The sequence below is a fragment of the Phyllopteryx taeniolatus genome, chromosome 1 (assembly GCF_024500385.1).
Source record: "Phyllopteryx taeniolatus isolate TA_2022b chromosome 1, UOR_Ptae_1.2, whole genome shotgun sequence".
Taxonomy (NCBI): Eukaryota; Metazoa; Chordata; class Actinopteri; order Syngnathiformes; family Syngnathidae; genus Phyllopteryx; species Phyllopteryx taeniolatus.
Window position 1 is genome coordinate 25,768,748 of NC_084502.1, and position 26,436 is coordinate 25,795,183.

General features: G+C 41.6%; 1 protein-coding gene across 2 annotated transcripts; it reads left to right on the forward strand.

The window, feature by feature from the left end:
• On the forward strand, window positions 1-26,398 carry tp73 (tumor protein p73). 2 transcript variants are annotated; one of them, XM_061783393.1, is made up of 12 exons: window positions 1-253; window positions 1,476-1,721; window positions 9,788-9,974; window positions 10,144-10,259; window positions 18,544-18,653; window positions 18,845-18,987; window positions 19,087-19,175; window positions 20,266-20,393; window positions 20,529-20,677; window positions 22,788-22,920; window positions 23,812-23,905; window positions 25,060-26,398. In XM_061783393.1, the coding sequence occupies exons 1-12, from the start codon at window positions 233-235 to the stop codon at window positions 25,459-25,461; spliced, it is 1,818 nt and encodes a 605-aa protein (XP_061639377.1). In that variant the 5' UTR covers window positions 1-232; the 3' UTR covers window positions 25,462-26,398. The 2 variants fall into 2 exon arrangements, 1 of the variants encoding a protein (XP_061639377.1); XR_009789986.1 differs by lacking the exon at window positions 22,788-22,920 and having other exon boundaries at window positions 2-253; window positions 25,060-25,086.
• Window positions 26,399-26,436: the final 38 nt, after the last annotated feature.

Genomic DNA, 26,436 nt, shown 5'->3' on the forward strand with positions numbered 1-26,436 from the left:
CAATCTTCACCTTTGTCCTGCCTCTACATACTGTGTGTGTACATGAGTGTGTGTGTGTGTGTGTGTGTGTGTGTTTGTGAGCGAGATAGAGCGAGAAAGAGAGAGACAGAGAGACAGAGGGTGAGTGGTGTGTGCCCACCTCACTTGAACTCTGCAATTGTCCTGCAGTCAGTTTTCATTTTTTGGACATCTTTGGCTGAATTGTTAACACATGTGGCTAAAACTTTAGAGGATGTACTACGTGAAAAAGAAGGTAAATACTCTGGCAATGTTTTTTGTATGTATTGACAGAAGGTTGCATGTGACTGTATGTTTTTTCAATTATTTCAACATGCCCGTTGTTATAGACCCATTCAAAAATGCATGTTTGTATGGAATATGTTTATTATTGAAACAAAATATCAATTACTCCTTGCTTCTCTTGCTGATTCTAAGTAAACAGGTACCACTTTGAGTTTTTTTTAAATAGACAAATGGATTTGGATGAAAACAAGGTGGACTGATAGACTTGTTTTTTTTTAAAATTGACTTAAGATCAATCAATAAATATGGATCATGCCATTAATTAGAAAAGTTGTATGACTGTGTAGCTCTCGAAAAGGGGCCTGATGATGTGTGTTAACTTTGACAAGTGTGTCACCACACACGCGCCTCGGAGCAACAACTCTTCCTTCTCCTCAAACACAGCAAGGAGGACAAGAGGGGGGGTGGCAGCTAATTAGACTGCAGATTACACTGGTGTTTTACAAGTTAACCCACATAGCCCCTAGTGGCTGCTGTGTGGATCATTCTGTAACCACAACTGACACACACACACACACACACGCACACACACACGCACACACACACACACACACACACACACACACAATTATGTGCTCTTGCATGTATGATAGATTTATTGCCTATATCAGAATCAGCTTTGTTGGCCCAGTATGTTAAAACACACAAGAAATGTGTCTCTGGTAATTGGAGTCTCTTTAGTACGACAGCAAAAAAAAAAGAAAAAAAAAAACGCCTCTGAAACAAAATCTACATTTAAGACATGAATAATGATGTCCAAAGATCAGGGAGTCTTTAGGTAATATTAAATGTCCAGTAGATTATGTAAATTATGAAGATTAAAATCGCTTTAACGATTGTACTGGTATTTTAGTGGTCATTTTTAGTATGAAAGTATGAAATATGATAAATGTATCACTACCTGGGCACCGATCTCAGCAGTTGCACAATTTATAAAAGAGTAACGTCTTCAAGAAACAAGAAGAGTCCAGTTGCCTCGATTCAACCTTTGTGGATTCCCATGACCGGGATGAGTAGGAATCTACATACACAGACATATAGCATAATGTAACCCGAGATCCCTGTGTGACTCCAAGCTGCTGTCTCTCCAGCATCTTTACCTGTGTCCTGCCTCTGTCTCTCTCCTCCCTCTTCACCTCCCTCATTCTCTCCTCTGCTCTTCTCTCACCCAGTCCCAGTACAATTTGCTCAGCAGCAGCATGGAGAGTCTGGGGAGCAGTGCCAGGCCCGCCAGCCCCTACGGCTCCGCGAACGCCTCTTCGGCCGTGCCCACCCCCTCGCCCTACTCCCAGCCCAACTCCACCTTCGAGGGCCTCTCGCCTGCTCCGGCCATCCCCTCCAACACTGACTACCCAGGACCGCACGCCTTCCAGGTGTCCTTCCAGCAGTCTAGCACTGCCAAGTCGGCCACATGGACAGTAAGTACACGCATACTCGATAAGCCTTGGTCTGGCCTTTTATTTTTCCGTTCTGCTTTGCCACCATGCACCCACATACGCATGCACGCTAAGAGATCCGTACACAGTTGCAAACAGTTAAGCCAGCACATGTGCAGGCCTGTCCTGTGCAAGGAAAAGTAACGGATCACCCAATGATTCATCTTGCCTTCTATTCTCTTCTCCTGCAAGTCAAATCAAAAGTGACAAATTGGTTCTCAGAACGTCATATTCCATGAAGAACATGGTTAAAAGTCTTTTTTTTTCATACAACTTTTCTTTTTACACATCATTCATCTTCATTGTCATTCATGTTTGTGTTGTTTTACTTAAATTCAATAATTGTGATAACACATTGGGTCTAACCTCTCTCTCTCTCTCTCTCTCTCTCTCTCTCTCTCTCTCTCTATATATATATATATATATATATATATATATATATACACACACACGTTTACCAAAGTCAATTGCAGGCTTTGTTTTAGTTTATGACATGGATGTCTTAATGCAGGGGTGTAAAACATCATAGTTATGGTTTCCTTCAGAGGGCCATTATGACTGTGAAAATCATATAAAAGTATAATCACCTCATCATATTATATTTTCCCTACGTTTAATTTTTACTACATTTATTTAATAACAAATTGAATTTGACAGGATAAGTCATGGAAAACAGTAACAAGCAAATATAAATACTATTGTTCAATTCACGATATGTTAAGAAGGGATTTAGTGGGGGAAAAGATGCTTGTAATATCTGAAATAATTAATTGCAACTTTGGTACACATTTTTTGCCCAAATGAAAAGAACATATCCATTTAGCAAGAAACAAGAAGTAGACACATTTTCTTTGCTTTAGTGGGTCACCAAAAAATTATGTGGTGATCTGGCCCCAGGGCATTTTGTTTGACACTTGTGTCTTAATGACTCACCACGAACTGCAACAGTGGTACAGTTCTTCTAAAAAGACAAGAATGAAGTAGAAAAAGAAAAGAAGTAAGCACATATTTTGTGTGTAAAACCTGGCTCTTTGTCTCTCTGCTTTTTGTCCCTAAATGGGTAGCGGGGCCCCATTGGTGATGGTGTAAATAGATTCATAGCACCCACTGACATGCACACAGGCCCCTGCTCCCATGAACACCCGTGGAAAGGTGTCACCGCTGCCTGTCACACATTTAACCTTGTTAAAAAGAGAAACGGGATACAAACTACACTCCCATCACTATGCATCTGTTTGAATGTGTCTGTTTGAGGGGCTCCTCTGTGACTGTGTTTGCTGGAGGCAACCATGCATGGTGGGCTTCTTCACGCAGCTCTCAGTGATGTAAGAAGATCCCTCTGCCGACCTAAGAGCATGACCTTTAACCTGCTGCTTTTATTCTGCTGTTGCTTTTTTCCTATGGCCTTAACCTACTTAAACCTGTCAGCTCGAGTGCCTTGAGTTTCATTGTAGCCTATCCTGAAAAAAAAAACTATTTTCAGTTTTCCTCTGAACTTTATTGCCTGATGCGTCTTTCACAATCGCACTTTAATATATAGCGACATTTATGTTGTTTTTTTTGGGAGAAAATACTAAATATGAAAAAAAAATGCTAAAACTTATTTTTATGAGATGCTTTGTAATCTGTAATTTATATGAACTTCCTGTCATCTTTGACAGCTCCCAGTAATTTAAAAAAAATTGTAATCCATGAAGTGCAATAATCCTACAAAAAAAAGGAAAAATCTATCTGAATTGTTTCTTTTCTCTATTTCACTGATGTGCAACAAAATGATCTCAAATTATCAACTTTGGTTTGCAAATATTGTGTCCTGTGGACATTTTGACCATGTGTGAAGGTAATGATGTAGAGGCAGCAGAATGCAGGTAAAAAATGAAGAAACCTGTCATTAGTCAGATGCCACTGTGTCATTAAACATGGGGCGGGGGCGCTTTAACATAGTTGGCTGTAAAAACTAGTACGATGGAATTGCCACTGACCATATGACCTCTCAAAATAACAATAATTTGCTTACACTGTTGTTTAAACATGATATACTGTAGCTAAAGCGCATAAAAAAAAGTTTTTGTCTAACTTTGTCTAATGAAATACCTGTAATCACAACGCTTCTAAGGTTTTCCTCAGATTTGGCTGGTAGTTCCTCTGGTTCACATATACACAACTTTTATTGTTTCAATGGCCTTACTCCATGTTTTCATATATGTTTTGTTTACCCCAAATAAACTGCTCAGATAGGTGTCTAAGACAGTTGGGACTTTGGTTGCTTTTTCTTGGGAACACCTAGTTTTATCAAGAAGTGATTCAAGAAGCAATTTGTTTAAGGTTTGCATTGATTTTGGAGACTATGTATCCACTTTTCTTTACAGTCAGCTCAATGATTGATACAAGTCTTAGTTTGTGGCTGTCAGGAGAGGCCACCTTATGGTAGTTTACCATTCACACACAAAGTGGTTTTTTTGCAGCCTCCACTCCTCTATTATATAACAAGAAGAGGTCAGGAGCTCGGCCTCCTTTTTGACCCTTGGTGCCTGACTCCACATACAGTATCTTGCAAGTAACCAAGCACCACCACATCTGCAAATGATATCTAATTCCTGAAGTTTCCTATCATAATCTCTGTCTTTGTGTACAGTATGTGTGTGTGTGTGTGTGTGTGTGTGTGTGTGCGTGTGTGTGTGTGGGCGTGTTTTGGGTGGGTTGGGGGCACGGGGGGGCGTTTTGTGATGCGTTGAGAGGTACATGTTCCAGCATGTAGTGCAAAGCGGCCTGTCAGAAGTTGCTCTTCCCGGCTATTAGCTTCTCTCCGTTAGGACGCAGGTCCCAACACGCCCCTGCAATGCATCTCCCTCATTTTCCCGGCGTATCATCTGCAATCCAGTCATCAACGCTGATGCGCTCATAAACATCTAGAAAAAATAAGATTTTAATCCGTTTGGCTGTTCATCAACAATTGTGTTTGCATAAAACACAAATGAATCTGAAAGTTGCAAATCGTAACTTTTGGGCCCCAGAACTGTTAAATTGTTCAAGAGAAAGGTCAACATTAAGCAGTTTATCGATTTTCTGGGGTCATTTGAAATCATTAGTTTTTCTCAATTGCTACAAAAATGTTGTAACCCCCACCCATTTTCTCAATACCTTAAACACAAATCCAAACATTCAAGCTAAATTCACAAAACACCTAAATGTTATTACAAAACCTAACTATTTCCACAAAACAGTCCCCGAATCATTCAAAATGAAAAATGTCGTTGAACAGTCATTAAACACAACATAGAAAAAAGGAAAACAATGATCAGATTAGCGGCACAGTGACCAACTGGTTAGAGCGTCTGCCTCACAGTTCTGAGGGCCTAGGTTCAAATCCCGGCCCCACCTGTGTGGAGTTTGCATGTTCTCCCCGTGCCTGCGTGGGTTTTCTCCGGGCACTCCATTTTCCTCCCACATCCCAAAAACATACATGGTCGGTTCATTGAAGACTCTAAATTGCCCGTAGGTGTGAATGTGAGTGCAAATGGTTGTTTGTTTGTATGTATGTGCCCTGCGATTGGCTGGCAACCATTTCAGGGTAAGAAAATGGATGGATGGATGGATGGATGATCAGATCATAAAGTTGTAGGAAAATTCTTTCATTCATTCATTCATCTTCCGTTCCACTTATCCTCACGGGGGTCGCGGGCGTGCTGGAGACTATCCCAGCTATCTTCGGCCAAGAGACGGGGTACACCCTGAACTGGTACCCAACCAATCACACGGCACATAGAAACAAACAACCATTCACAGTCACACTTACACTTTCTCCTTGACCTTACGCTCTCTCTCTTACTTACTCTCTCTCTCTCTCTCTCTCTCTTTCTCTCTCTGTAACTGTTTTTTACCTTAGTGAAACGTTTACAACCAGTGCTCACTGTACTGGCTTATTTTGGTTTCATTCACATCATTAGCCACAGGTGTCATCAATTTTGAGTTGCTGTGTTTAAGTTGGGACACCTGTGCTTTATTTGAGGTTCACTTTTGCCACCTGTGCTTAGCATTATCAGAATCAGCATCATCTTCATTTGCCAAGTATGTCCAAAAAACAATTTGTCTCCGGTAGTTGGAGCCACTCTAGTACGACAAAAGACAGTCAATTGACAGAGAACACTTTTGAGACATAAAGACATTGACAAAAAACAGTCACTGAGCAATAAAGGGTTAAAAGTTATCTGGTAATGCCGGTACATATTATATTATTATTATTTTTTGACAATTGTGCAAAAGATTCAGAGTCCTCTAGCACTTAGAGCAGTTCGAATGACTAATATTGCAATAGTCCGGTGCAATGACCATTGTGCAAAGGGCGCCGAGACTTCAAGGAGTGTATGCGGTTTAAAGTGACGAGTAGTGCGATAATCTGGGACAATGTTGATTGTGCAAATGTTGCAGATACTCCTCAATCAGTGTGCAAATGGAGCAGATGCTTCTCTGGCATGAGTGGCCAGTATTGGTCAACAACAGATATGCAAATAGTGCAGCGTGGTGAGACAACTACAATGAGTGCACGAGTAATATATAATTGGCCCCACAGAAATGTGACAACGAACTCAAGTCAAAAAATTGCCAGCATGTTGTAATGGAATTGTAGGTTAGGTGTTTAAGAAGTTGATTGCAAGAGGGAAGAAGCTTTTGGAATGTCTGCTAGTTCTAGTTTGCATTGATCGGTAGCGCCTACCTGAGTGAAGGAGCTGGAAAAGCTGGTGACCGGGATGCGCAGGGTCCGAGAGGATTTTGCACGCTCTTGTCTTAGTTCTGGCAGCGTGCAAGTCCTCAAGGGTGGGTAGGGGGGTACCGACAATCTTTTCAGCAGTTTTGATTGTCCGTTGCAGTCGGAGTTTGTCCTTTTTTGTAGCAGCACCAAACCAGACTGTGATGGAAGAACACAGGACTGATTCGATGACCGCTGTGTAAAACTGCCTCAGCAGTTCAAATCCAACACAAATGTCTGAGAGTCCTAAATGTATTTTAGTGGATGAAAATATGTTGGCAAGTCATGTCTAACTAAATTAAAAGTGTTTAAGGTTCAACCAAAAGAGTGATTAATTAAATAAATGGGTTCAGGGTGGCGGCACGGTGGGCGACTGGTTAGAGCGTCAGACTCACAGTCCCCACAATCCCCGGCCCCGCCTGTGTGGAGTTTGCATGTTCTCCCCGTGCCTGCGTGGGTTTTCTCCGGTTTCCTCCCACATCCCAAAAACATGCATGAATTGGAGACTCTAAATTGCCCGTAGGTGTGAATGTAAGTGCGAATGGTTGTTCTTTTGTATGTGCCCTGCGATTGGCTGGCAACCAGTTCAGGGTGTACCCCGCCTCCTGCCCGATGACAGCTGGGATAGGCTCCAGCACGCCCGCAACCCTAGTGAGGAGAAGCGGCTCAGAAAATGGATGGATGGATGGATGGGTTCAGGGCACTGAGGATTTGGTTCAGACAATAGGGTTTTGTGTTTTAGCAATTGAGAAAAACTGTAACAAAATACTTGTTTACATGAGGAACCCTATTGGTCTTCACTAAGCAACTATGACGATAGAAATTTGGGGAATTGGGTGAATTTCTCACTGGGAAAGCTGTTTCTTGTGTTATGGATGGCGATCAAGCAATTCCTTCTTTCCAAAAGCCTGTCAGGACCTGCCTCCAGTGGACCACAGTCTGATGACATAGTGTATTGTAAAGATGGTTGGCTTCCAACTGTGAATTCAAAGGAAATTGACAGAAAATTTAATACAAATTTTGAGATAAATTACGAGATTATATTTATACACTACACATTTACACAACTTCTGAAGGTGCATTTTTACAAAACTCTTACTGCATGTTCTTTAGACAAACTCATCTTTTGTCTCAACAGGAAGTGGCTTTTATTAATGCTGCTCTTCACTTTGAACATTGATGCAGGCCATTTCATGTGTTGTCGGTGCTTGTGAACAGTCAGTATTGTGGACAAGTCGAGACATCTCCACTGGCATCTGAATTTTAGAAGATTGAGAGGAAAAAAGCACAGAACTGTTTCCTGCACTGAAAGATGTTCTATCAAAAGGTATATTCATATGGCCTGTTAATTTATTCGCAATAAATTATGATATCATGTCAACTCTTCAGAAGCAAGAAAAAAATTATAATCTCCTTGTTGTTACCACAGCATACAAATAACAATATTTTCATATGGCACATAGCATAATAATAATCCACCCATTATCAATTCCACTTATCCTGTTCTGCGTCACAGGGTGCTGGAGCCGAACCCAGCTAACTTTGGACGAAAGACAGACCACACCGTGAACTGGTCACCAGTCAGTTGCAGGGCACATTAAAGAGATGGACAACCATTTTCACTCACATTCACGCTGTCACCGAGTGGGAGCTGAACCCATGCTTCCTGCACCAATGGCAGACGAATGAACCACTTTACTATCAATGACTCTGAAGCCTATCCTAGTTTAAAAAATAAAAATTAAAATTAATAATAATCAGGGCGGCACAGTGGACATCTGGTTAGAGCGTCTGCTTCACAGTTCTGAGGACTGGGGTTCAATCCCCGGCCCCGCCTGTGTGGCGTTTGCATGTTCTCCCCGTGCCTGTGTGGGTTTTCTCCAAGCACTCCGGTTTCCTCCCACATTCCAAAAACATGCATGGTAGGTTAATTGAAAACTCTAAATTGCCCGTAGGTGTGAATGTGAGTGCGAATGGTTGTTTGTATGTATGTGCCCTGCAATTGGCTGGCAACCAGTTCAGGGTGTACCCCGCCTCCTGCTCAATGATAGCTGGGATAGGCTCCAGCATGCCCACGACCCGAGTGAGGAGAAGCGGCTGAGAAAATGGATGGATGGATAATAATCGACAGCATGGAGAACATGCAAACTCCCCAAAGGCAAGGCTGCATTTGAACCCAGGTCCTCAGAACTGTGAGGCGGACTTGCTAACCAGTCGTCCATCCTACTGCTGCCTCATAATAATCCATCCATTTTCTGTACCTCTTTATCCTCACAAGGGTGGGGTGCTGGAGCCTATCCCAGCTATCTTCGGGCGAGAGGCAGGGTACACCGTGAATCGGTCACCAGCCAATCGCAGGACACATAGAAACAAACAAGCATTCGCTCACACATTCACACCTAAGGGCAATTTAAAGTCTTCAATCAACCTACCATGCATATTTTGGGGATGTGGGAGGAAACCGGAGTGGCTGGAGAAAACCCACGCAGGCACAGGGAGAACATGCAAACACCACACAGGCGGGGCTGGGATTTAAACCCCGGTCCTCAGAACTGTGAGGTAGATGTGCTAACCAGTCGCCCACCCTACCGCCCGTCTAATAATAATAATAATAATAATAATAATAATAATAATAATAATAATAATAATAATAATAATAATAATAATTTGGGAAGGTGCGGTTGTTAAAACGTGTCCGAACAGGCTGGGGGCCTGTTGTGTAGTGCACAGGCATTTTCATTTCCCTTCGTGCTGATGGCTAAGTTTGTGGTTGTGTGCGCGTGTGTGTGTGTGTAAGTGTGCATGTGTGCGTGCATGCATGTTGTGAAAAAAAAAGAAAGGTAGGGGCGTCGCTGAGACTGTAGTGTGTGCATTTCTAAGCACTTAGTAAAGGTGTACCAACAAGCAAAATCATAATTTGCCAAGAAAGAAACAATTCTTCCCCAGCTGGACGCATCACAGCCTAGTTTGTATAATTTGGGGTAAAATACATTTTAGAAGTGATGCACACGCACTGATGAGTTGTGTTGTTTAATCAAAACAATCAAATTTTTAACCAATATTCGAGATTGAGATTGAGTGAAGGCATATTGGTTTTTTTTATTGTTTTTTTTTTTATCCAAGGTGTCATACCTTAGCAAACTTCTATGCCAGTGGCATCATCTTTGCATATTGTCACTGAACTATTTGAATCATCTCTACATTATTGCTGCTGCACATATTGTATGCATGCAACACATTCGTATAATCTCATTACAGTATTTGTTTGCCTCTCCCCATGTGCATGTTTTTCCTCCCCTAGTACTCCCCCCTGCTGAAGAAGCTCTACTGTCAGATTGCCAAGACGTGTCCCATCCAGATCAAGCTATCCTCATCCCCTCCCCATGGAAGCATTATCCGAGCGATGCCTGTCTACAAGAAGGCCGAGCATGTGACAGAAGTGGTCAAACGTTGCCCCAACCACAAGCTCGGCCGAGATTTTAATGATGGTACGGTCACCCAATCTTATTAACTGTACAATGGAATTTGCTGCCTTTAACAAAGTGTGTGCATAGTGATTTCAACATTAGCTGTTATTGACACAAGATGCAGTTTAAACACAGGGAACTGAATTCATTCATCACCGTGATATTAAAATTTTATTTGCTGTTTATTCAGGCCAAGCAGCCCCAGCCAGCCATCTCATCCGAGTGGAGGGGAACAACCTTTGCCAGTATGTGGATGATCCTGTAACAGCCCGCCAGAGTGTCTTTGTTTCCTATGAGACTCCACAGGTGGGTGCTTCTTCAACAAGCATGTATTTAGGTCCTTTTCATATAGTTCGATTAATATCGGTAAAGACTCTTGTTATTTTTTTTTCTAATTTAGCTATTATTTTATGCCACCTTGATTTTATATGGGTAAATGTATCCCATGCTGAAACAGCCATGCCTGCAGTCCTATTTTCAAAAAGTTATTGATAATTTTAGAAATTTTAGCGACCAACTGTGTTAACTGACACTGGTTTTCTGAAGTGTTACTGAGCCCACGTGGGAAAATCCTTTACACAATGATGCCGGTTTTTAATGCAGTGCTGCCTGAGGGATCGAAGGTCACGGGCATACAATGTTCGGCCTTGCCGCTTAAGTGCAGAGATTTCCCCCGATTCTCTGAATCTTTTGACGATATTATGGACCATAGATGATGAAATCCCTAAATTCCTTGCAATTGTACGTTGTGAAACGTTCTAAAAATTGGACTATTTGCATAAGCGGTTTTTCACAAAGTGGTGAACAACTGAGCCTTTCAGGGATGCTCCTTTTATACTTAATCATGACACTCACCTGTCTCCAATTAAACTATTCACCTGTGGAATGTTCCAAACAGGTGTGTTTTCAGCATTCCTCAACTTTCCCAGTCTTTTATTCCCCTTGCCCCAGCTTTTTGGGAACGTCTTGCAGACATCAAATTCAAAATGAAAGAATATTTGCAACAAAAAAAACAATAACCTTCACCAGTTTGAACATTAAATCGCTTGTCTTTGTAGTATATTCAAAGGAATATACTGTAGGTTAAACATTATTTGAAAATCATTTTATTCTGTTTTACAGAATGTCCCAACTTCACTGGAATAGGGGTTTGTAAATTTTAGGCAATAATAGTAAAGACAAACAAGAGATAAATACACAAATTCTAAGGCAGGCTAATGCAAATGTATTTTTGAACAACAAGATTTCCTAAACCTGCATGGGAAAAATCACAATTAATTATGAAGAACAACTTTATTTGATAATAAAAGAAAATTATCAGTAAACTTAAAGGCTGAACTTTACCTATTGGTGTTAAAACTTTATAGTACTATGCTTTTAAAAAACAGACAAAGAAATTGTGTAATTTAGCTATGCAAACTAGAAATAGGAGTAAATTGATAAAAGAACAATCATCCTTGAAAATGCATGAAGTTCTGCATCAATTTTATCCCGACTTAAATTCTGTCGTAGCTTTGTTAATAGAACCCATTGACAGAGCAAGTGGTGGTAGCCCACTGAAATACACTTTTTGCATAATGGTAAAGATAAAAGTGCATAACGGTAAAGACTTTGCAACCATGTCAGTTGCACAAACTGCAATTTGTTGCCCTTCAAACTCTGCGGATATAATTGCCTAAATGATCTTTACTACACATCAAACTCATTACACTCTTGTCTTTATACAGTGGAACCTCAATAAAACGGACCCCGATATAAGGGATATCGGATAAAACGGACCATCGGGACTGAACAGTGTGAAAATAGTTTCCATTTATCATTGAAAATGCCATTGACAAAGTTCCAGAATTGGCCACTGTTGTTTACTGGAGGTCACTAATGCAGCCCTATGGGGGGCACAAGCCAGTGCAAACTGTAGGCTGGTCCCAAGCCCGGATAAATGCAGAGGGTTGCGTCAGGAAGGGCATCCGGCTTAAAACTTTCGCCAAAGAAATATGAGCGTTCATCCAAAGAATTCCATACCGGATCGGTCGTGGCCCGGGTTAACAACGTCCGCCACCGGCACCGTCAACCTGCAGGGCGCCATTGGAAATCCAGCTACTGTGGGTCGAAGTCAAAGTCGAAGAAGAATAGGTGAAAAGCGGGTTCTTCGGCAGAAAGAGAAGAGGAAAGCACAGAGCCTAGAACTGAATGCGGGGACTTTGAATGTTGGGACTATGACAGGAAAATCTCGGGAGTTGGTTGACATGATGATGAGGAGAACGGTTGATATATTGTGTGCCCAGGAGAGCAGGCTAGAAGTTTAGGGGCAGGTTTTAAATTATTTTACCATGGTGTAGATGGGAAGAGAAATGGAGCTGGGGTTATTTTAAAAGAAGAGTTGGCTAAGAATGTCTTGGAGGTGAAAAGAGTATCAGATCGAGTGATGAGGCTGAACTTTAAATTGAGGGTGTTATGTACAATGTGATTAGTGGCTATGCCCCACAGGTAGGATGTGACCTAGAGGTGAAAGAGAAATTCTGGAAGGAGCTAGACGAAGTAGTTCTGAGCATTCCAGACAGAGAGAGAGAGTTGTGATTGGTGCAGATTGTAATGGACATGTTGGTGAAGGAAACAGGGGTGATGAATAAATGATGGATAAGTACGGCATCCAGGAAAGGAATTTGGAGGGACAGATGGTGGTAGACTTTGCAAAAAAGATGTAAATGGCTGTAGTGAACACTTTTTTCCAGAAGAGGCAGGAGCATAGAGTGACCTACAAGAGCGGAGGTAGAAGCACGCAGGTGGATTACATCTTGTGCAGACGATGTAATCTGAAGGAGGTTGCCAACTGTAAGGCAGTGGTAGGGGAGAGTGTGTCTAGACAGCATAGGATGGTGGTGTGTAAGATGACTCTGGTGGTGGGGAGGAAGATTAGGAAGACAAAGTCAGAGCAGAGAACCATGTGGTGGAAGTTGAGACAGGACGAGTGTTGTGCAGCTTTTCAGGAAGAGGTGAGACAGGCTCTCGGTGGACAGGAGGAGCTCCCAGAAGACTGGACCACTGCAGCCAAGGTGATCAGAGAGGCAGGCAGGAGAGTACTTGGTGTATCTTCTGGCAGGAAAGGAGAGAAGGAGACTTGGTGGTGGAACCTCACAGTACAGGAAATCATACAAGGAAAAAGGTTATCTAAGAAGAAGTGGGACACTGAGAGGAGCGAGGCGAGGCGAAAGGAATACATTGAGATGCGACACAGGGCAAAGGTAGAGATGGCAAAGCCCAAACGAGTCATATTATGACATGTATGGCAGGTTGGACACTAAAGAAGGAGAAAATGATCTATACAGGCTGGCCAGACAGAGGGATAGAGATGGGAAGGATGTGCAGCAGGTTAGGGTGGATCAAGATAGATAGATAGATAGATAGATAGATAGATAGATAGATAGATAGATAGATAGATAGATAGATAGATAGATAGATAGATAGATAGATAGATAGATAGATAGATAGATAGATAGATAGATAGATAGATAGATAGATAGATAGATAGATAGATGGAAATATGTTGACTGGTGCCAACAGTGTGCTAGCTAAATGGAAAGAATACTTCGAGGAGTTGATGAATGAGGAAAATGAGAGAGAAGGGAGAGTGGAAGAGGCAAGTGTGGTGGACCAGGAAGTGGCAATGATTAGTAAATGGAAAGTTAGAAAGGCATTAAAGAGGATTAAAAATGGAAAGGCAGTTGGTCCTGATGACATTCCTGTGGACGTATGGAAGCATCTAGGAGAGGTGGCTGTGGAGTTTTAGACCAGCTTGTTCAATAGAATTCTAGCGTGTGACAAGATGCCTGAGGAATGGAGGAAAAGTGTGCTGGTGCCCATTTTTAAGAACAAGGGTGATGTGCAGAGCTGTGGGAACTATAGAAGAATAAAGTTGATGAGCCACACAATGAAGTTATGGGAAAGACTAGTGGAGGCTAGACTCAGGACAGAAGTGAGTATTTGCGAGCAACAGTATGGTTTCATGCCTAGAAAGAGTACCACAGATGCATTATTTGCCTTGAGGATGTTGATGGAAAAGTACAGAGAAGGTCAGAAGGAGCTACATTGTGTCTTTGTAGATCTAGAGAAAGCCTATGACAGAGTACCCAGAGAGGAACTGTGGTACTGCATGCGGAAGTTTAGAGTGGCAGAGAAGTATGTTAGAATAATACAGGACATGTACGAGGGCAGCAGAGCAGTGAGGTGTGCTGTAGGTGTGACAGACAAATTTAAGGTGGAGGTGGGACTGCATCAGGGATCAACCCTGAGCCCCTTCCTGTTTGCAGTGGTGATGGATAGGCTGACAGATGAGGTTAGACTGGAATCCCCGTAGACCATGATGTTTGCAGGTGACATTGTGATCTCCAGTGAAAGGAGGGAGCAGGTGGAGGAAAAGTTAGAAAGATGGAGGCATGCACTGGAAAGCAGAGGAATGAAGATTAGCTGAAGTAAGATAGAATACATGTGCATGAATGAGAGGGGTGGAGGGGGAAGAATGAGGCTACAGGGAGAAGAGATAGCCAGGGTGGAGGACTTTAAATACTCGGGGTCAACCATCTGGAGCAATGGTGAGTGTGGTCAGGAAGTGAAGAAACGGGTCCAAGCAGGTTGGAACAGGTGGAGGAAGGTATCAAGTGTGTCATGTGACAGAAGAGTCTCTGCTAGGATGAAGGGCAAAGTTTATAAAACAGTGGTGAGCCCAGCCATGATGTACGGATTAGAGACAGTGGCACTGAAGAGAGAACAGGAAGGAGAGCTGAATGTGGCGGAAATGAAGATGTTGAGGTTAGCTCTCGGAGTGACCAGGTTGGATAAAATTAGAAATGAGCTCATCAGAGGGACAGCCAAGGTTCGATGGTTTGGAGACAAAGTTAGAGAGAGCAGACTCCGATGGTTTGGACACATCCAGGGCAGAAATAGTGAGTATATTGGTAGACGGATGATGAGGATGGAGCTGCCAGGCAAGAGAGCGAGAGGAAGATCAAAGAGAAGGTTGATGGATGTCGTGAGGTAAGACATGAGGGCAGTTGGTGTTCGAGAGGAGGATGGAGGAGATAGGCTTACATGGAAAAGGATGACGCGCTGGCGACCCCTAAAGGGACAAGCCGAAAGCAAAAGAAGAAGTTTACTGGAGGTCACTGATGGTGTAGTGGTACACTCGCCTGACTTTGATGCGGGCAGCGTGGGTTCAGTTCCCACTCAGTGACAGGTGTGAATGTGAGTGCGAATGGTTGTCCGTCTCTATATGTGCCCTGCGACTGACTGGAGACCAGTTCAGGGTGTAGTCCGCCTGTCGCTCGAAGTCAGCTGGGATAGGCTCCAGTGCCCCACAACTCCTAACCAGGATAAGCGGTGTTAAAAATGGATGGATGGATGGATGTTTACTGGCGTTGTGGCACAATGCAGGCAGAAAATGGGACTGACGTATTTCCTCGTCACAGATACACAACATTACTAGATCCAGTTCCAAATAAAGTGCCTCCCATGCCTAAGTGGTGGCCATGTTGAATGTGGGGCATCGATATGGCGGCTATGTAAAGATGGTTCTATTTAATGTTTATTGTACATAGAGCGCTCCACAGAGAGAGAGCGGCAATGCTCCGTTGTTAACTCTGGGAGTCTGGAATGTGCTATTTTAGGTACAGTAACATTTATTTATTTTTTTCGGTCAAACCGTTCGCCTTGACAACGGATTTGGAACTAGAACGCACACTAATTCCTCACGTCTCAAGAAAGCGACTCGCCTATGACGAGTACTGTACGTCAATAATGTCACCATGACCAAACACACTAGCGTGGTAAGTTTGGATAAAATGTGAAACTTTCACACATTTTCAAGCTTTTTTTATTTATTTTAAATAACTTTGTCCTGTACTCTGCATTTCACGCCACGAAAAAAAACTACAAAATAATATTTTTTTACTTTACAGTAATACGGGTGCATTTGGCCTAAAAAAAAAAAAAGTGCTTCAATGTAACAATCGGCTATAGCGGAACACCCCGCCACTATTACGCTCCGTTCACACTGCAGGACATGATGCTCAATTTAGATTTTTTGCTAAATCCCATCGTTTATGCAGTCCTTCACATTACAAAAACAAAGGCGGCTTCTACTGTGGACGGAACACGTCCTTGACGTCACATGCATGCGTACATCTGCGAGGCGAAGTGTTTACGGCTATAAATGTGGCTCCTTGTGGAGGGCTTGCCATGGCGCATTTGTGGCAGTTAGAAGGATTTTGTGCAACCAACATTGTCTTATATTTATCAGTTCTAAAGTACCTTCTTTTCACCACTGATTGTTTTCTACTGTTTCGTCCGCCGTTGCCGTTTTGTCTGTTTTGTAGAACAATTGCGACGTTTGTTGCCTTTTGATGATGTCCGCCCTGTGAGCGTCCACACTACACTCGCGTTGGATACATATCCGATTCATAACCATATATGAAAGAAGTCCTTGTTGGATATGAAGCAATCGGAATTGTACTGTTAACACTGACATGAAAAAATCAGATACATGTCACATTCGGCAAAATAATCGGAAATGATCTGCAGTTTGAAAGTCGCCTAAGTCCATTCTATTGAGGTTCCACTGTACATTCATAATAATGGGAAAAACATACAACTTTCACAAATTCATATATACCTCAGAAATAACATCTGTTTTGCTGTCTGCTATTGTGTGAATGCAAAATGGTTGCCACAATCTGTCATTCAGCTCACACAACATAACAAGGCCCCTTCCAGTGGCATTAACGTTAAAGACAACTTGAGTGACATAGAAGAACTAAAGAACCAAAGGAAAAGGAACCCTGAAGACACTAAGATGCATCAGTGTTAGTTTTCATGGAAAAGGCATATTGAGCAATATGAGACCAATCCTATACATCCATCCATCCATCCATTTTCTGAGCCGCTTCTCCTCACTAGTGTCACGGGCGTGCTGGAGCCTATCCCAGCTATCATCGGGCAGGAGGCGAGGTACACCCTGAACTGGTTGCCAGCCAATCGCAGGGCACATACAAACAAACAACCATTTGCACTCACATTCACACCTAAGGGCAATTTAGAGTCTCCAATTCATGCATGTTTTTGGAATGTGGGAGGAAACCGGAGTGCCCGGAGAAAACCCATGCAGGCACGGGGAGAACATGCAAACTTCACACAGGCGGGGCCAGGGATTGAACCCCAGTCCTCAGAACTGTGAGGTTGACGCTCTAACCAGTCGGCCACCGTGCCGCCCAATCTTATACAGTATATCCAAAAATGTTATTAGCATCTTCATAAAATATGTTGCAAACCATGAAATGTAATTCGGGATACATAATGGTTGAGACATTTTGGCATTAAAAGTGTGGAAAATATCACTTGAGAACATTTTTTTCTTCAAAACAGTTATTACCTTTTGAATGAAAACAACTACCCAATAATTCAAACATTCATGTCAGTAAAATGTATTGATTTTCAAAATGAAATTCAGAGGGGTACGTCTTTACCGTTATTGATCAAATTAGATGATTTCATCATTCATTTACACATAATGTATCATGAATAAAGTGTTTTTAGCCTCTGCAGAAGTCATTTGAGGATGCTATGCTAATTTATTGATATTGAAGATTATCTTATTTAAACATCTTATAATGTAAAACGGCGGCACGGTGGACAACTGGTTAGCACATCTGCCTCACAGTTCTGAGGACCGGGACTCAAATCCCCGCCCGCGTGTGTGGAGTTTGCATATTCTCCCCGTGCCTGCTTGGGGTTTCTCCGGGTACTCTGGTTTCCTCCCACATCCCAAAAACATGCATGGTAGGTTAATTGAAGACTCAAAATTGCCCTTAGGTGTGAATGTGAGTGCGAATGGTTGTTTGTTTGTACGTGTCCTGCTATTGGCTGGCGACCAGTTCAGGGTGTACCCTGCCTCTCTCCTTAAGATAGCTGGGATAGGCTCCAGCACGCCCGTGACCCTCGTGAGGAGAAGCGGCTCAGAAAATGGATGGATGGATAATGTAAAACATTTCCCTACATCATCCCATATGTTCGTGTACAATCCAACCTCAGGATAAGTCATATTTGGGTAAATTGGGGTTCGATTTCTGAGGTCCAAAGAACTAATCCAGATGTCTTCTTGAGAGTGATACCATGAAACCAAAACCAACTTCCCTGAAATAGAATTGCTCTCATGGTAGATTTATCACAATCTGGGGTTAAATGGGAATTTCATCCATCCATCCATTTTCTGAACCGCTTCTCAGGGTCGCGGGCGTGCTGGAGCCTATCCCAGCTATCATTGGGCAGGAGGCGGGGTACACCCTGAACTGGTTGCCAGCCAATCGCAGGGCACATACAAACAAACAACCATTCGCACTCACATTCACACCTATGGGCAATTTAGAGTGGTCAATTAACCTACCATGCATGTTTTTGGGATGTGGGAGGAAACCAGCGTGCCCAGAGAAAACTAAATGGGAATTTGACTTTGTCAAATAAATTGTTTGTGGATATAGAATTCTAATGCCGCCAGATATCAATGGTGTGCACAATAGTTTGATTTTTTTATGGCATGTTGCAGGTAGGGACAGAGTTTACCACCATCTTGTACAACTTCATGTGCAACAGCAGCTGTGTGGGCGGCATGAACAGGAGACCCATCCTTATCATTATCACTTTGGAATCGAGAGAGTGAGTTATCCTTTCATTAACGTCAGCAGCATTTCAATAGATTGTTTAATGACAATGAATTGATATTTGCAAGCAAGGATTTTTTAAATTTAATGTAATTTAATGTGATTTTTCAATTATAAATTAATAAATTATATTTTTAAAAATATTGATTTGTGTTTGCTATACTATATCTTCCAACAAACCTGTAGTGGACAAGTGTTAGGTCGAAGGTCATTTGAAGGCAGGATATGTGCTTGTCCTGGCCGAGATCGCAAAGCAGATGAGGACCACTTCAGGGAACAGCAAGCCCTGAATGATAGTGTGGCAAAGAATGGCAGCGCTAACAAGCACAGTAAGTTCATGTTATTATCATCCTGTTGTCATTGTTGGTTGTTGAACTAACGAAACTGTAGAATGTGTTAAAACTATTGTATGCATCTGGTGTCTACAGATTTCAAACAGAGCCCACCAAATATTTCCAGCCCAAATGTTAACATTAGGAAGCGGCGGCATGGAGATGAGGAGATTTACTATATTCCTGTAAGTGGCTTTTATCAAAATACGCAATCCCTGAAAGAAATGTGGCATGTTACAGTGACAATTGAAAAGCTGGAAACAAACAATACAAATGAAGAATCAAAACATTGCTCAAACTAAGGACAAATATCTGAATGTAAAAATAACTCCGCATTTCTGAGCATAAATGTCCATACAGCACCAAACTGTTTTCTGTACAGTAAGTACTTACTATAAACTATCATTTGGGTTTTGCAGGCAGAGTAGGTTTGTTTGGGTGTAAATTGAAGTGTGAATGTTTGTGGGTCACTGTATGTGCCCTGTGATTGATTGGCAACAAATCTGTCTTTCGATCGAAGTGAACTATGATAGGCTCCAGCAGCCTTACAGTGACCTCTAACAGGATAAACAATACTATATAGACAAGTGATTCCCAACCACTGTGCCGCAACACATTAGTGTGCCGTGAAATTATAATTTTTTCCATTGTTTCCATGTCCTTTTCACGAAACATATTATTTATTATTTCCCCTATCTTTGTTCATCAATCTATATCAGCGTCACTACTGTAGAACAATTAAAAATGCTCTTCTACTCGATGGCAGAAGGTACAGTTAACCTGTGTTTCCACCTGTTGCCATTCAGACAAAAATTATTGATAGCAGAGCGGCACGGTGACCGACTGGTTAACACATCTGCATCACAGTTCTGAGGACCGGGACTCAAATCCCGGCCCCGCCTGTGTGGAGTTTACATATTCTCCCTGTGCCTGCTTGGGTTTTCTCCGGGTACTCCGGTTTCCTCCCACATCCCAAAAACATGCATGGTAGGTTAATTGAAGACTCTAAATTTCCCCTTGGTGTGAATGTGGGTGCAAATGGTTGTTTGTCGATCTGTGCCCTGCGATTGGCTGGCGACTAGTTCAGGGTGTCGCCTTTCACCCAGAGTCAGCTGGGATAGGCTCCGGCTTGCCCATGACCCTACTGAGGATAAGCAGTGTGGAAAATGGATGAATGATTGATAGGTAATACTATTTTCATGACAAATATGTTTCATGCAGTACTTTGTGTGTGTGTGTGTGTGTGTGTGTGTGTGTGCGTGTGTGTGTGTACAGGTTCGTGGTCGGGACAATTTTGAGCTCCTGATGAAGATTAAAGACAGTTTGGAGCTGGTGGAGCTTGTCCCTCAGCCACTTGTGGACTCCTACAGGCAACAAACACAACAGCAGCTGCTACAGAGACCGTAAATCAGTCTGATGAGCACATGCTGTGTACAACACAGTTCACAAACACTAGCGTGCACACTACTGTGATGCGATGGCTTACTAATTTCAAAGCCACGTTGCTGTCATCCAATGATTATGTTTTTTTTCTCCAGGAGCCACATACCATCACCCTCCTCTCCACTGTCAAATATGAACAGGCTTCACTCTCATGGAGGCCTCAGTAAATCCCAAACAGCCAACCACCTGGCGGGGCAACAGCCCCAGCACCACCCCACTGCCCACACGCCTATGGCACATATGGGTGAGTATGATTCAGAATTAGCAGAGGTGGGTAGAGTAGCCATATACTTTACTCAAGTAAGAGTACTGTTACTTAAGAATAATATGACTCAAGTAAAAGTAAAAAGTAGTCATCCAAATATTTACCTGAGTAAGAGTAAGAAAGTACTCTATGAAAAAAACACTCAAGTTAAGAGTAACTTGTGAGTAACATCAGATGTTTTTATATTTTTTTAAATCAGAGCATGAACATCAAATAAAATAAAAAAGTAATAATATTTGGGAGTCGACACACACCTGCCACCATTTAAATTTTTAACTGCCCAAAAAACAACATATGCATTGGGCCCTACAGACACATTATTTGCTTTATTCACTTACTGTAATTGACTTCATGAAGAAGCTGTTTGCTGACCAGACTTAGTGATTGTGTGTAACACCACAGGATAGGTCTAATGTTGCCATATCCACTGCCAAAACAACAATAGAATCATCTGCAACTTACCGCAAGGTGTTTTCTCAAGTTAGAAGTGGGCTGAAATATCCAAGTTTAGGCAGTCATAATTTCAGATCTGCATGACAAAGCTGTTGTTTTTTGGAGTCTGTAAAGTAAACACACTCACGCGCCTGTTTTTTTGCCCTAAAATTTGTCATTTTGATTGCCTCGCGAAGGCTACGTGCGCGGTCATGTGACTACCTTGTGTTGTCTGATTGGTGAATTGGAGTCAAATGACATTAGTGATCATGTTACATTGACCCAACGGGCGCCCTATGCGGAAGTCGAAGATGGAGTCTAAAAATAGACGCGCACACGCAAGAATTGATAAATAAAAGTATCGAATGGCATGTCGATCATTGTAACGGAGTACAAGTATCGATCCTTCTTCACAAAAATACTTAAGTACAATTTATTGAAAATGTTACTTGAGTAAATGTAACGGAGTAAATGTAGCGCGTTACTACCCACCTCTGATAATTACATTTGATCATGATACACCAGTGGTTCTAAAACTTTTGCCACAAGTACCACCTCAAAAACTTCTAAGCCCTCCAAGCACCAACACCCTGAGCAACATTTAATACAATATCGTAGTAGGTCTTAGTGTTCATCATAAACAAGTCAGAAGCTTGATTCCTAAAAAGTATATTTAATATTGTAAGCCACTGTAACTTCATGCACAGTTTGATTATTAACACTGTGCTTAAATACTGTATTAAAAAAAATTACTGTTCTTAAATGATTCCGTTAAACAGTACATACTGTACATACAACGTGCATGTACATACAATTTGTAATTATAAGTTGAATACAAATTGTACCTAAATAAAAGTTTTTAAAAAAACTTCTTTTTTTTTCAAAACCTTTTTTGGGGGAAAGGACATTTTTCAGGAAAAGTAGAGTCATAGTCAGAATTGGGGGAAAAGGACAATCTTACAAGATGAAAAGTTGTTTTGTTTTTTATTACCAAGAAAAACCTGATGTAATGAGTAAAACAAATTCCATATTATTGCAGATTTATTTCAAGATAATAATTAAAAATATATATATTTTTTAGGGAAATAAACATAATCTTAAAACAAGGGAGTCTTATTTCTTCTTTTAATCTTAAATTCTGGGGAAAAGAAAAAAATTATGTCTATTTATGACAAAAAAGTTATGGTACTAGGTAAAATTAAAAATATATTTTGGGGGAAATATTTTTTTTTTAGAAAAAATATTGTCTTATGAGAAAGTTGTACTTTTGTGTACCTTTAGAGAGAACCCGTGTACCACTAGTGGCAATCATAACACACTTTATGAGAGTCACTGTGATACACTATATGGACAAAAGTGTTGGTAACAGCTTCCACACTTCTCGGGAGTGTGTCTGTGTCATGCCAAATGTGTTTATGACCCCAAACTCACTCAAGCATGACTTATTAGACCTTGCTTGCAACAAAAAAAGGGCCATGAAGAAAAAAAACCTGTCAAAATTGTCGTACTAACATCAGTAATTAAGGTTCTGGTTGGAACGAAGTGATCTACCCCAAGCTCTGATTAAGAGGCATCTAAATGCTTTTGTCCCTATGGTGTGCAATGATACTTTACTATTTATAATTTTTTTGATAATATGACTTGACTTTTCCTCTAGGCCACAACATGCTCAATAGCCACCACATGCAGTCTAATGGTGACATGAATGGTGGCCACAGCAGTCAGACATTAGTGTCTGCTTCACATTGCAGCCCACCCCCTCAATATAACCCTGACCCCAACTTTGTCAGGTACCTCACCCTCCAATGACACTTATCAATTTCTCTGTGTCAGACAATTGTAATGGTTTAACAATTAATCTGTGCCATACTTGTGGGTGTCTTCAAAACCCCTAATTTGCTAATCAATGTTTGTGCAAAGGTGATAAAATTGTTACTTTGATAGTTGGGTCCTGCAAATGCATTGTAGCACATCGTGACTACTTGTGTCATTAACAACTCACTGGAGAGTTGGACTGAGTTGGGAAAAAGACAATAGGTTAAACGAGTAAAGATGAGAGATTTGTACGGTGGACAATGGTATTGCCCTTTACAGTGTAAGTGTACGTTACACTAAAAACATCCACCTTTGTTGTTCTTAGCCATCCAAAAGACATTTACAAAGAAACTGTCAAGCCTTCTTTGAAATAGTTCAAATAGGATAAGTTGGTCATATTCTACCTGCAGCCAAGCTGCAAATTTCATGTCTAGCAGTTAATGCAATACAGAAGACAGAGCTCTGTTTTAGTCATTTTGTGTACTACTTGCAATTCACAGGAGAACATTTCATTTTTTTTATATGTTGTGAATTCTATTCTATTTATCACTTATGTTAATTTGTTTTCTGAAATTACATTTGAATGCACTCATTTTTATTACCATGGACTTTTTTTTATATTCTGTAATTTATAATGCACAAGATTTTTCCACCACTGTTTGTTGCCAATACTTTTATATTTTATGTATAATAAAGAGTCTTCACCAAAGCAAGAATTGCCTAATGAATCATTAATATTTAAGTGTGTTTTTGTGTTTGTTTGTTTTTTCACTTCTTCCATACTTGTCAATGTGTTTACTTAAGACTTGTTTTGTCTTGCTCACTATTAAGCAAATTAAACAGTGCTGCTCTTTATCCCCATACAGCTTTCTAACCAGCCTGGGCTGCCAAAACGTCATTGAATACTTCACCTCTCAAGGTCTTCAAACTATCTACCATCTCCAGACACTCTCTGTTGAGGTAACAATTCTGTGAAATCCATTTATTCCCTCTTTGGATTAATAAATTGTCTGAGTACAATACAGTGATGTTGTTTGTCCCAAACATGTCTCACAATTACACTGCTACAGTACTTCTTACTGGCAGACTTTGTGGGCCACAGGCATTTAAAAATGAAGAAAATAAGTCATAGCTCATGCTCACTCTGTTATTTCCTTCTGGTGATGTACTTAAACAGCAAAGGATGGGGAGAGTGGTCAGGAACACACAATAAAGACATGACTCTGCAAACAGCTCTTTAGAGCTGATGAAACAACAAACAATGATTTTATAGATCTACTCTTTAAGAAAAAAATTAAGATGTTACTTTACGCCGGCATGGTGGTCAACTGGTTTTCACATCTGCCTCACAGTTCTGGGGACTGAGGTACAAATCCCGGCCCCGCCTGTGTGGAGTTTGTTTGTTCTCCCCGTGCCTGGGTGGGTTTTCTCCGGGCACTCCGGTTTCCTCCCACATCCCAAACACATGCGTGGTAGTTTGATGAAGACTCTAAATTGCCCATAGGTGCGAATGGTTGTTTGTTTCTATGTGCCCTGCGATTGGCTGGCGACCGGTTCAGGGTGTAACCCGCCTCCCGCCGGAAGATAGCTGGGATAGGCTCCAGCAGCCCGCAACCCTAGTGAGGATAAGCAGTAAAGAAAATGGATGGATGGATGTTTCTTTACCAAAGCACCATCTGCACATCCATATCTGGTTGGACACATCCATCCATCCATCCATCCATTTTCTGAGCCGCTTCTCCTCACTAGGGTCGCGGGCGTGCTGGAGCCTATCCCAGCTGTCATCGGGCAGGCGGCGGGGTACACCTTGAACTGGTTGCCAGCCAATCGCAGGGCACATACAAACAAGCAACCATGTGCACTCACATTCACACCTACGGTCAAATTAGAGTCTCCAATTAATGCATGTTTTTGGGATGTGGGAGGAAACCGGAGTGCCCGGAGAAAGCCCACGCAGGCACGGGGAGAACATGCAAACTCCACACAGGCGGGGCCGGGGATTGAACCCGGGTCCACAGAACTCTGAGGCTGACGCTCTAACCAGTTGGCCACATATTGCACTTATTTTATTTTATTCTTTTGTCATATTTCTGCTCCCTACCTGCTTTCTCCAGGAATTAGGCGCACTGAAGATCCCAGACCAGACTCGCACTGCCATCTGGCGAGGTCTCCAGGACATGAAACAAGGTGCTTCGCTCCAGGTGCCTGCTTCCTCACACCACCATGACTACCACGGCCAACAGCTTCTACGCTCTAACAGCAACATGGCTGCCTCTGCCATGGCCACCATCGGGGCTGCTGGTGGGGAGCTGCAACGTCAACGCGTAATGGAGGCCGTGCACTTTCGCGTCCGCCACACCATTACCATACCCAACAGGTCGGCTGTTGTTGGGACAACGGGGATGGCGGCAGGGACTGACGAGTGGGCTGAATTTGGTTTTGACATGCCCGACTGCAAGGTGGCACGCAGTAAACACTCAATAAAGGAGGAGTTCATGGAAAGAGATGTTCACTGAGCCCACAAACCAGTCGTTGCTGTATTTTGCCAATATTATCAGCAACAGCGTATTCAAAGACTAGTACTACAGGATCTTTGAATATGCGATTACAGGTATCACTGTGTGTTAAATTATTAAATACGCATTGCTATTGATGTGTATTTGTAAACACCAATCAGAATCTCCATGCAGTAGAAAAAGTTGGGCACTGCATCCATTTTGTCAGCAATTTATTGTTGCACTGTGAAAATATTTGTTACTCTTATTGAAAAACATTGCATACCAATTAAGAACATGTTTAAACAGTATTATATCTGAACAGCAGATATGACATCTGAGTTACATGTAGTTAATCATGAATGACATCCCTGTTTACCATGACACCAGACAAGTAAGTAGCATTTTTCGCCTTCCTCTTGTGCAAAACTTTGCTGGTCAAGATCCTCATATGTTCATGCTTGAGGAGTGTCTTCTTAGTATCTTTATGGCACTTGTTTGTGAATATGAACAGCAACATTCCAGTTGTTTCATGACATCATGGACAAATGATGGTGCACTTGATAATATGAATATCAATATTTGTTTTTGTTTTGCATTTACTGTAACTCACCAACTGGTCAAAGGAGCACTTTAATGCTTTCAAAGTCAGACTTTTTAATTTTTTTGTTAAATGTGTGTGTGATCAGTATTATGATGTACATAGTAACTCTGTTTTGATATTCTCATTTCTATCAGTGTAAATATTACTCAAAGATGTACCCATCTACTGTATCTATTGTCGTTATCATTGTTCAATCTTGCTTAAGTTCAATGTTATTCTTGTAAGGAATAGATGTTGAAGTATTGTAATTGTCTCGGTGTAAAGTTTCTCACGACATAAGCAACTAGTTTTGTTTTTGAGTGCCATTAAAACTGGTCGTAGATAAAGGAGTCTTAATAAAGTAATTTAATTGTACACATTTAGTTGAAATTGACGAAGTCATTGATATTCCA